Source organism: Temnothorax longispinosus, chromosome 9, assembly GCF_030848805.1.
Source record: "Temnothorax longispinosus isolate EJ_2023e chromosome 9, Tlon_JGU_v1, whole genome shotgun sequence".
Lineage (NCBI taxonomy): Eukaryota > Metazoa > Arthropoda > Insecta > Hymenoptera > Formicidae > Temnothorax > Temnothorax longispinosus.
Window position 1 is genome coordinate 2,927,792 of NC_092366.1, and position 13,589 is coordinate 2,941,380.

The 13,589-nt window shown below is 27.3% G+C and overlaps 3 protein-coding genes across 9 annotated transcripts in view; 2 read left to right on the forward strand and 1 right to left on the reverse strand.

Annotated features, from left to right (window-relative positions):
* The window catches only part of LOC139818588 (dynein axonemal heavy chain 1), a 78,740-nt gene that overhangs the window by 24,443 nt on the left and 40,708 nt on the right, over positions 1-13,589 (forward strand). The gene's annotated exons all lie outside the window — the stretch shown is intronic.
* LOC139818590 (uncharacterized) overlaps positions 1-13,589 on the reverse strand; it is a 28,232-nt gene that overhangs the window by 8,123 nt on the left and 6,520 nt on the right. The gene's annotated exons all lie outside the window — the stretch shown is intronic.
* On the forward strand, positions 2,592-5,463 carry LOC139818589 (cytochrome P450 9e2-like). The gene has a single exon (XM_071787349.1). The coding sequence runs from the start codon at positions 2,860-2,862 to the stop codon at positions 4,411-4,413; it is 1,554 nt and encodes a 517-aa protein (XP_071643450.1). The 5' UTR covers positions 2,592-2,859; the 3' UTR covers positions 4,414-5,463.

Here is a 13,589-nt window from a genome sequence, read left to right on the forward strand (position 1 = left end):
CATAAGATGTGAGATAGTAACTGAAATAAACATGAACGAGCAATGCACAAAGTGCAGCGTAATGCATTCACAGACACATATAGTGACTAAACTGCATGCATGTAGAATTTTTGCATAAAACGCACCTAGTGCGCCTTTTAAAACGTGCTTCATAAACATGCATTCTCTTGTAAGTTACACAGTAAAGAAGGGATACTTTTTTTCACGTTTATCCAATTAATTTATAATAAACCGCTGATGATTTTTACTTCAACTCAATATATAACTTATCAAAACATATATTATGATAAAATTATTTTACTTTGGCTCATAAAATACAAAATCTTCATAGAATATCAACAAATTAATAAACGGCGATACGAGTCAGGCGCGGTACGTGGTGCGCAAGTAAAGAAATTAATAGTTACAGAAGTAATGAATTACAATGTATATAATATACATATACATATATTCCAACTTAATAAACTGCGCGCCGATTATTTGTCGGACTTGAAACACAGCTATCGTTGGAACATTAATACCCTTCCCTCCCCGGAATTAAATTGACGCGATTTAATTATTTTCAAAAAACTGTAAAGAATTTATTGCGAATATTTCATAGAATATTTACTAGAATATTTCATAGAATATTTATTTAAAAAAAACGAATGTAATATATGGTGCACCTATGTATTCCACAATTAATCCGTAAACTTGATTTTTATAATAGTTTGGTTTAAGTTGATTTTAATTTAAATTAAAATAACATGATCAATTTCGACAACTTTATTTATGTATTTTGAAATATTTTATTATATACTTAATAAATAGACAATAATAATAAATAATATTATTTACAAGAAAATATATATTTGACACAATTGATATATAAGGAGAATAGGCCATTCATTCAGCTAATATAAGTGAAAAGATCCAACAATTTATTGATATCCCGCATTCGTACAAAGTGTTAACCGGATTATTTAGAGGAATCCTTGGGGTGCCAATCATAGTAGTACACATATAAAGTGTGTCTATCCATTTTTCAAATCATCATTTTCATCATTATCACATTCAGTTGATAGAATGCTGTGTCCTTAATTGCGAACTTCCATTCACCTTCAATCTTCATCAATTTTCTTGTCAGAATAACTATTGAATAATTCTCAAAAGCTTCGATAACATGGAAATTATTCTCATTCATAGCTTGAAATTCTATATCAGCAAATACAAAAGTTAAAATTTTATTACATTATATCGATGTATCAAACGTTCGTTGTGGAAAACTACCATGTCAATTTTATTAGAATTTTAGCCATATATTCCAATTATATAATATCCTATAGAACTCGAAACTCACTCCGATTTGTAATCAAAATAATTCTATAAATATTTATTTCATGAATCTTTTTATCTTTATTAATTTTTTTTTAATTAATAAATACATAATTATGTAAATATATTTAAAGATATCTATATAAGATATATAGATATCTAAGATATATACTTTAATTCGAATTTTTCTCAAAGATTACGCAATTGATTAATCAAAAATTATTCTACACTTTTTTCTATTTTTATACAAAAAATTATCTGCTATTTCATTCTATTATGGTTTATTGTTGACGCCTTACACATCGTAAATAAAAAATCCATACATCATCGATTAACCTTCAACTCACTTAATTCTCGCAACTCACTTACTCAAGAGAACAAGTTTTAACACGCCAATAAAAGTGAATTCATGAAAGACGTAGTAAGTCAATAATAGTATCATCGTCCTCAAATTTTTAGTTAGAAGAATTTTTGCACTCAACGTCCTTATTTTTAATTCAAATCTGATTTATTAAAGCGTGTTTTTTTAGAGTTATCTATCTTTTTCTGTATATTACAAAGCGATAAAGAAAAGCCTGACAAAACAATTTCCATGAACAGATGAGCTCTGAAATAATAAATAAGAAATATTTATAATTATGCTTTGTAATTTGTAAATTAAAGAATAAATAATAAATCTATAAAAATTGATAAAAATTGTAGACTTGTATAACTAGAAAAGAAGACTGGATGTTTATATTATATGTGTCACATTGTTAAAAGAATTAATGTATTTTGGCTTTATTTCTAGATATATTACTTTTAAAATTTTGTGACATTATTATTATAAGAATAAGTGTAGTCAAAAAGAAGTAAATTTATAATTTGTGATAAAAATAACAATTATTAAATGTTATTTATACTTGTTGGATTAGTGTTTTTTCATTTATCAGTTACGATAAATTGAAAAAGATACAAAACATAATATGATAAAGAATATTGTGCTTTTATTATTTATATATTGAATCAAGTAAAAATAGGCAATAACAATTATAAATTATTAGTAGAACATATCGTATTCTCTCTATTGTTTTATTAGAAGTTTGTTGGACAATGATATTGATAAAATAGAAAGCCAATTGACCTCTAACCCAGCTTATTTGAAAAAACGAGCTTCGTATATTGATAAGAATATGTTTGCGAAGAAGTGCACCATCATTTCAAGAAGATAGTCAAAGTCAAGTGACTTTATGACATTCATATATCTGCGCACTCACTCAACGTTATATAATTTCATCGTGGCATACGTGCAGTAGCCAGTCATAAAATCTCACGCGTGGTGCGTGCATCTTACATCGCCAGATCTATCGAGTTAACCGTTTCCGATTAGACAGAAGTTCTAACGACAATTAACGAAGCTAGTACGATAATGTAATTTGTGCTTCTTCTTCTGGTGCCATTAATATTAACGACCAAGTGTGGAAAGCGTTTCAATCCGAAACTGCCAGACAATTAGAACTTAATCAGGAAAGTTTTTTTCTCGTATAACTAATTTGGAGATTCGCGATGGAGCCATCTACTTTGCTTCTGACTATTCTGGCAGCGAGTATTTGCTTATATTATTTTGTTCTAAGCAAGTTAACTTACTTCGAGCGACGGAAGGTCCCGCATCTGCGACCGATTCCACTGTTCGGCAACATGGCACCTTTCTTTTTTCAACGTATAGCCCATATGGAGCATATACAAAAGCTATACAATCTTTTCTCGAACGCAAAATACTTCGGCCTCTACGATTTTATGACCCCAATCTACGTCATCCGTGATCCAGATCTGATTGCCACGATTGCCATCAAGCAGTTCGACAACTTCTGTGATCATAACAACTTCGTGAACGAAACTCTTGATCCGATAGCCGCTAGAAATCTGTTTGGCCTGAAAGGGGATCACTGGCGCGAGATGCGAAAGCTTCTTAGCCCTAGTTTCACGTCCAGCAAGATGAAGATGATGTTCGGACTTATGACTCAGTGCGTCGAGAACTTCGTCGATTTTGTGGCAACGGAATCCGGGAAAACCGGCAAGACATATGATATGAAAGAATTACTGGGCAGATTCGCCAACGATACAGTGGCCACGTGTGCCTTCGGCATCAGCGTGGATTCTTTTAAGCATCCGAACAACGAGTTCGTCTTGCTTGCCAAGAAAGCAATGATTTTTGACAACTGGATGTCCTTCAAGTTCTTCATGCATAGAAATTTCACGCTACTTGCAAAACTCCTCAAGCTCAGAATGTTTGGCCCAAAGATAGAGAATTTTTTCAAAAATATCCTTTCCACCACTGTTAAGACCAGGGACGAGCAGGGAATTTTTCGTCCGGACATGATTCAGTTGATGATGGAGACCAGGAACAAAGGTAGCGGACCTAAGTTCGACATTGACGAAATGACCGCCCAGGCATTCGTTTTCTTTCTCGGCGGATTCGATAGTACCTCAACAACCATGAGTTTTATAGCTCATGAAGTCGCTGTCAATCCCGATGTTCAGAGGAAATTAAGGGAAGAAATTGATGATGTTGTCAGACAGACCAACGGTAAACCTACCTACGAGGCCATCAATCGAATGAAGTACTTAGACGCCGTGGTAAACGAGACTCTCAGAATATATCCGATAGCATCTTTCATAGACAGAAAATGTGTCAAAGAGACCGAATTGCCACCAGCGACTTCAGACGGCGAACCAGTCATAATAAAGCCTGGAGAAAACATATGGTTCCCAGCTTTCTCTCTGCATCGCGATCCACAGTATTATCCGCAGCCAAACAAATTTGATCCAGAAAGATTCCTTAACGATCAGGTGGACAATTCGGTCTATATACCATTTGGTGTCGGACCCAGAGTCTGCATAGGTAATAGATTCGCCCTAATGGAAGCAAAAATTATGATGTTCTATCTGCTTTGGCGTTGCGATATCGAACTCGATGTTAAAACCAGAAATCCTATTGTATTTACAAAGAAATCATTTGTCATGATGCCAGACGTTGGCTTTTGGTTGAAATTGCGAGCGAGACAATCAAAAACTCCTGTTACACAATTATCGAACGGACATGGAATTGAGGGACAGTGATGAAGCATATTTACAATTCATCAAGCATGGAATTATATACTTATATAAAGTTGCTCTTTCAAATTGTAGCAAGAATCCACTTTTCCTCAATTATATGTATATATAAAATAATTTAAAATTTTCAGCAAATTATTTTTTTAAAATACGTATCGTGACTTTAAAAAAGTTAGGTAAAAATTTCTCAATATTTAGTATGTTCTTATCCAATACAGCAATTGTAATATTATTAATATAGATATTCAATATTTTCATTTTTTTGTTTATACATAAATCAAGTAACTTTTAGTGATAATGAAAAAAATATTATGAATAGCTTATTATTCAACTTATTACATAACTTCACAAATGGTTATGTATAAAGTATTTGAAAAGAGTGGCAATATTTTTAATTAAATCTAATTTTTGTGATAAATATAAAATGATAGCTTTATAGGGAAAAAATATAAATTTTTCTTTAAAATATTTTAAAGAAAAATCATAATTTTCAATTACAATTCGAGACGAGATTTTAAATCATTATATCGGTAAAATTGTACGATATTGCTTCGACGATCTATAAAAGAAATAAAGTCAAAAAAACAAATAAAAATTATATAGATATAGAAAAAGAAAATTACTTTTCTCTTTTAATGTTTTTATATTTTTTAATATTGCATATGTATGTTTTTAGTTATATAAGTTTAATGAAGTATAACAAATTCAATCTTTTTCTAATACAAAATCTTGTAAATCATGTTTTTATTTTTTTCAATATAATAAATGTAATAATGTAATTGTGTGTATGTGTGTGTGTGTGTGTGTGTGTGTGTGTGTGTGTGTGTGTGTGCACGCGCGCGCGTGCGTGAGGAAAAATTAAGATCAAAATTGATTATAATGTTATACGCGTACAAAAGAATTGATATATACACGAGATCATTAAATTCATATATTCTAGGACAGTAGAATGTTTATACTTATCATTATCATTAACACAGCAATAAAATTGTTAATTAATCTATAAGGTTTGTTTTTGTCTGACCAGACCGAATAAATTTTTCGCAAATAACTAAATTCTTTGGCCGTTTTATATTATTTAACTAAACTCTTATTAAAACACAAATAGAAAAATTATAGTTTTTTATTTAAAGAAAGTGATCATTTCTTGACTTGATCGTTTTTTTATACCTTGCAATTGAATATAAAAATCAATTCTGTACATGCAAAACAATATAATATTAATCTACTCAATATGTTTATAAATCAAATACATTAGTTAACGAAGTACAAGCCAAGAAATATTATTAATATGTTATTAGAAAAATCTTCAATACTTTTTCTTATTTAACTCTGTTTTAATTTTATTATGTTTGAATAAATCTTATAATATTAGACATAAATATTTCCTTATTCTGTTCAAAAATATACAACAATGATGTTGTTGAAGTGAGATACATGTATTTTTAGTTAGTCTTTAACCCAACTCAATTTGTAAATGATAAACTTCATGTGTCAATAATAATAATCTTAAAACAGTAAGATAGCACAACTTATTAAAAGACTATCAAACTCTGATGCAATTTTACGACTTTCACATCTGCGCACTTGAAGTAGAATTAATCGATACAGAGTAGAGAAGCAATTTTTATATCTTGCACATTTTTAGATAACATATCAGAACGATAAGCTATCGTTTATTGATCGTGTAAGCGATCTAAGCTTTTAGATAAAAGAATAGAGAACTAATAAAATTAATGGTATTAATACATTTACTAGATTTATTCATAGTAGAATTAATAATCTTGTATATCTTTGTGTTACGTTACTGATATTAATTTATCAATCGAATATAAAAATCATTCGCGATCTCCAATCTGACTAAAATTTGAATCTGATTAGAATTTTCATGATGTTAAATAAAAGACATTCTTCATAAAAAGTTTTTTGATTAAAATGACAAGCGGGGAAATATAAGACTATTATTATACGAGAATGCTTATTAAATGAACATAAAACTGTGAAAATGTAAATAAACTATGTTCATAATTTTATAAGGTTCACTTTAAATATAAATTATATGTAAAGTTGATCTTGTAAATTACTTTTTTCGTCACATTTAATAGCCTCTATTTAAATATTTGAGGTAGAAAAAAAAAAGAAAGAAAGAGAGAGAGAGAGAGAGAGAGAGAGAGAATGTGTCAAAAATTAAAAGCATGGAAAAAAGTAATTGATAAAAATTTTACATTTATTTTATTCACTATAAGTATTTTCATAAAGAGTATAAGTATACTGTAGCGTTAATCGTTTTGATATTAGATGCAATAATTTTCATATCAAATTTTTATTTATATTCAGGTAACATTTTGAAGTTAACGGGCCATCTAATATGATTATTAAATTAATTATTATAATCAGTTTTTTTCTTCAAGAAACATTTTGTAATAGATCGTCTTAAAATGTCTTAAATCATGTATATTATACGGAATTTATTATTAATTTTGTTATTTGTATAAATGATTATACGCAGCATCTATCGAGTATCACTATATATATTTATAAAGAAAATTATTCTCACTCAGTATCACACATTATTTAATTATTATAATATCTCATCTTTTATTAATAAATAATATCATGGAGAGATACATCGCCTCTCATACAAATGCTTTGTACGGAAATTTCGAGCAGTCAGTAAAGCACAGCGGTAATAAATTCTATTCTGATGCATTATATATCCATGCAAAATGCATAGTCTAAGAGAAGACATGTTTGATGTATAACGCCCATTTATTTTCACAAATAGGAATGCATTTCATGTTTTTTATGAATATCGTTATACGATAAATTATCATATAAATATTCAATAAACTATCATACCTTTTATCTGTGCATTCAATAACAGCGGATTTAACTAAGCCTCGTGAATTTAAATACTTTAATTTATAATATTAAAATTTAAATTTAACAACAAATTGAAATGTTAAATATAAATATAAATAATTTATATAATATATTACATTAAATTTTAAATGTTACGTGAAAGATATACATATAAAAGAGTTATATAAAATTATGTATTTCTTTATTTTTGTATATATGCGAACGCTTGGATTAATCATCCAATAGTATGCATTTAATAATTATGCAAATATTAAATCTATTATAAACGAAAAAAATCTAATTCTAATAGTAAAGAAATTGGTTCTTTTATTTAATCAAAATTTAATACAGGCTTTTTCACAACAAAACTTTAATTTTTGCATCTCTTAATATTTTAATATTAAATATTTTGACACAATCATGTTTTGAAGTAAGATTCTTCTGAAATGAAATTTATACTTTGCGATAGTTTTGATCTTATCGATACCATTATAAGAGCCCGGAAAGTTTAATTGACTTTTTAAATCTTGTGATCTTATTATCATTATGCAAACAATTCGCCTAGTTCGTATCATAGGATACAGGTATGTGATAGGATACGCTAGGTATATGATACAAAAGTGTTTTAAAGTTATTTATCTGCAGAAAGTTTGAATTTTCTAAAAATTTTTTAATTAACAATATTATATAAATAATTTATTAAACATATGTTTAGTTTAATTTGTAAAGGCAAAGTAAATTGTACAAATTTATAAGAAAATATATTTTTTTTCTGAGACGATTTAAGATATTAGTTTTTCACAATCAAACATATTGTATTAAAAATTAAAAATGTATAAAAACTAAATGTGTTGATCTTTTATCAAACATTTGTTACAAAAAATTAGTTATTTATTTAGTTGCAAAATTTTTATCTGGAGAAAATCTTATGCAATAATATTAAAATAATTTTATATAAATATAAAATGGTTATATATGCAAATTATGTGTCATATGATCTATGCCGTTAATAATTATACACTGAACAGAAACGCGTAATATTCTCACAGTTGTATCACTATTGGTGTAAAATTAAATTATCGACACTTGGAATAATCATGTTGTGGTTGACGCAAATCGAACACATTCAAATCATAACACTCGAAACCGTTTCATGTCACAAAGAACACAATAGTGGACAATGTAACTTTACTTTTGAATTAAATGTTATTCCGTAAATAAATATTCAATTATAAGAAAGATTTTATAAGATAATAAAATATAATAAAATATAATTCTTTCATTTTATAAAATAATATTATGGGAATAAATGTTATATCTTGTATAATATCATGTTAATTATGTTAAAGTTATACCACTACAATTATTATAAATCTGAGATATATTTACCATAAATATAAGATAATTTTTATTTATTAGAAAAATTGATCAAAATATTGTATATATTGTACATACAAAACAGATTTTTTGTGGTATGATTAGTATGTTTAGTATTTTTCGTTAAGAAAAAGATTAAACTTTTTTTTTAAATAATTCTAATTTTTTTTAATAATTCCTATGTATCGTATACATTAATACATATAATATTATAGTAATTTTTTACCTTTATTGTATTATTTATTAGATGCTTACAGATTTATCGTCATTTCATTGTAAATAAACTTGCAATTGATTAATGACCAAAAATGTATTCACAATCTCAAGATATTACAAATAAAATTTTTTTTTAATTTACATCTTTTTTCTTTTAAGCAGGATGGATGGCTGAATATAAAATGCAGGAATAGTCAGTGTACATGTAGATTCAATGCTTCATCGATTATACATATTGAGAAATAAGATATTACCAATTAGTCTGACTGTATGCATTCTATTATATTATATGAGGTTGTGCTATTATGCTGAAAAAGATACAACAAATAATTCTTATCTGCAAATAATTATGTGCGATGTACAGATTAGTTTAAGTTTTTAAGTAATTCCTTTGAAGGTCTGTCGTTACTGATAGTCTGATCATTAAAAGTCTATTTTGTTTTACAAATGTCGGTTAAACCTTTGTTAAACTAAGTTGAGTTAATCTTTTTTGGCTCTAGAACTAAGATTAGGAGAAAGATAAACATAGTCAGTAAATTAATCTTGAAGTTAATAAATATTTGCAAAACTGGCAATAAGTTTGAAAGCTTTACGCACAAAATCAATCTGCGGCTAAATTAAAACTAAGAAAAAAGATTGTAAGAAACGGGTGGCAATCGACTTTATTTCAAATCTAAGATATTTTTAAAATACGATTGATAAAGAATATAAAAAGTTCATTGATCGGCTTGGAATATGCAAATAAATATTAAGTTAACAAAATATATTGAATGAATAATGTATGATACAATCTCATATTATTTTATTACGAGTATTGATTTTATTCATCAATAAAATCAACAAAAATATTATTTTATTGATATTCCTTGATCCCACTTTTCCACGGTTGTTAATTTATTAAAAATAAATAAATTTTTTCATTCGATCAAAAATATATTATTTTTAATCATTATTAATTTAAATAATAGTAATAATATAATAAACATTATATATATTAAATAAATATATAAAGAGAATATTCGAATGTTTGTATTCCGAAATATTGTTGATATATTCAACGATTGAATTTATTGTACATGGCAAAGTATATGTATGGCATTGTACATGAAAAGAGGGCAATCGCCGGAATTTTGTCCCGAATACCAGGATATAAATAATACGATGGTTCCGCTCGAAGCAGACTGTGCTCTTTTCTTCAATCCTTTGTTAAAAGAGCAATATTGAAAAGGCAATGTTGAAAGTCCATATCTGTTAAAATGTATCCAATCCTGCTTTCAATTTCTCAAAAAATATAAGACCCACTCGGAAGAGCACAGATAAAAAAGAATATGAAATATGTAAATTATTCTCATTCTCTCTTCAATTTTATTCTTACAGGGTCATTACGTCTTTTAAATTTTACAATATTTCTGCGTAAAATTATCCTAACATCAATGTTTCAAATTAAATTGTTTTATGCACTATAGTATTATTAAAATGAAAAAATATAAAAAATAAGAACTAATGAAAGCATGTAAGTACTGAAAGCATTAGAAAGCAAAACGTTTTAGTATCTAATTCTAATTTCCATCTTTCAATAAATATCACCTAAGAGATATAAACCTGATTACATTTTAATATACCGAGAAAATTGAATTTTCCTAGAAATCAAATTAATATGTAGCGTTTGCGTCATTACATCTTTATATTTTCAATTCTTGTTATTGCGATAATATAACAGCAGCTAATTAATAGATAATAAACAGCAGTACTACGATTAATATGATAATTACGATCAGTATTTCGCTCGATAAAAAATACAAGTTTGCTGACGAAATCTTTCTTAATAATGTTTAGCATTTAAATATCTGTAATTTATTTTCTTGCAACGTTGCAAATAGTGATTTGTTTAGACATTCCCCCAGAACATTTTCTTTCTTATTGCGTGTAAGTATTAGAGATACGAAGAATATTATGCGCATATTCTACTACATTTTATCATCTTGCTCGATATTTAACATTCCGTTTCATAATGTAAAACACGTAATCTTACAGATTATGGAGTTATGAATAAGCAAACACTTAAAACAAGAATGGGAACTCTGTAGTAACATGCAAATGCAAATGAGATTAAACACGAAATAATTATTATATTGTTGCATCCGAACTTCGTATCGCATTTCGCAGCATTCGCGATTCACAACACGATATTAAATTTTACGTCCAAGATCAATCGTATTTCGTAGTTGTTATGTTAAATATACATTAACATTTGCTTGTATAAAGCAAACGTTCGTAATGATAACAGCATATAATAGTAAACTATAACTGTATCAAAATATAATTATGCAGCCAATCACAATGCGATCATTCGGTTTGGTCGACTTAAATTGCTTCTCTTTTCTTTCGTTGATGATTCTTCGATTTACAGATCAATATTCTTATCGTCTTTGATATTGATTTTTCTTACATTAATGTACTTTTTTCTTTGTTAGATAAGATAAATCACAGTAGTGATTTCCCCGCGTTAAAAAAAAAGAAAAGATAAGATAAATCAAACTCTTATTTTTAAGCAGAGATGTAATAATTTAATATAAAATACTTATAAGCAGAATAATTTGAAAAAATGAATTGCATAATACAAACTAAATACTCAAAATAGCATTATACAAACAAAAAAAATTATTTTGTGCTTGTGTTTTTTTAAATCAAACTTAGTACAAAATATTACATACTAAATATGATTTTTGTAAAATTTACCTAGAAAAGTCACGGTGCGGTCTCGATTCGCGTGTACTTGGGGCGAAACACTATCGTGTCTCTTGATAAGAAAAATAATATACTTAAACACAACACAAAATATGTCATTACTTCTTTTAAAACTGGCCATAGAATTATGTAGAATTTTTCCATTATGTCATTATTTTTTATTACACACACGCAGATCGCCAATTGAATTTATTTTTTAATATTTACGAATTGCGTATATGAAATATAAAAAATTAAATTGTTAAGAAACCGATTTTTATCTCTATTAAAATAAATAAAATGTCATATTTTATTTTAATAAAAACGCACAAATAAGAACACACCGAAGGGTAAGATAAGAAAAATTTTCAATCACTTACAAGAAAAATAAGATAAAAATGTAAAAATATCTTTACGTTACACTCAAAACGATATAGTAAAACAATATCATAAACTTATTTCCAAATATATAAATTTACAAACCAAGTATCCGTAATAAACATATAAATCGATCTTATAATCAAATTAAAAATTAATGTTTTCATATAGTCAATAATTAATTTGCATGTTACATTTTTTTAATAAGTATGCATTGCCATCATAATCTTTTACTCGTCTAACTCGATAAAACGACGTTTTATCTCCTTAAAACTGTGCGCACTGTAAAATGAACTTTATCCCGCTTCTAATATTAATTTCCGGTAGAAAATGGTGACTTTAAAACTTATTTACTTTTATTCGAAGTGACAAATGACTTAGAATTCAATCCTTATCTTATGAAAGATGATAGTTTCAATATCTTCTGGATTGCGTCGAGAAATTCGTAATGTGATTGAGTACCTGAAGCGTACAGGTAAACATCAAAACATGGAAATCGATATTCGCACGTGTTTATTAGCAGCAACGGAGAATCTCTAATTCCCTAATCGTTAAGTTCCTAAGTTCCGTAATAAAAGTTAGTATTAAATGTTTCAAGATATTTCTTATATTCTTCCTTTTCCTTTAAAAGAAAATCTGTTAAACAAAAATGTATATAAATGACTATCAATATGCGGAATCAAATGGAAATTTCTTTATGTTTTAGAAACAATCTAAGGATGAAACAGATTCTTACAAAATAATTTTGCAGTGTCTTTTGCAACGAAATTTATGTCTTGAATCTGAATTATATATGTATTTATTTATTACATAATATATAATTCCATATCTACTTCTTTCGTATCATATGTACACAAAACGCGCTTGAAAAATAGCAATGAATGGAAAACATAAATTCTTCAATAACACATCTACTTTTCTCTGTTTGTTGTTTTAACAGTAAAAATTCTGAAATTATGTATGCTAAAATGAGTCGAATGAGGAGCTGAGTGTTGTTATTCTTTAAACATACCGAGAATTCCAAGCTATGTTTTACATTTAACATGAACAAAAATGCAAATGTTTCTGTTAAAATTAAATTACAAGAAAAAATGTTTCTAATTATCATTTTTGAACTTTTATACATGAAATAGCTTTCATTTCTTGATGTTTCTGGATAAATTCAAACAATGGAACAACGCGTACAGATGTAATGTATATTTGCTACAACAGACTTTAATTCAATCTAAATATACAGATGGTATTAATAGCAGAGTATTAAAATCAGAATGTAAAGTCAAAAGCACGAACATACTTATCTTAGCTTTAATTATATATCATACTATAAAGTTTAACTTACGATATAATCAAAGTGAAAGAATATTCCAAAATTATTTTAAAAGAATACGATGATTGAATCAACATTGAGGCATAAATATAAATATTTTTTATAGGAAACATATTTTTTTTGTAGTAGGTAAATATTTTTCATCACGCATATTTTTACTCATGCGAAGAAAAATTCTGAATATCTCTCAAACCTATCTTTGGATAAATATTTCTCAAAATATATTTTATGAATATGTTTCTCTCGCGTCGATTATAACTTCTAATTTGTAGAGGCGATATCCCGAGATATATAC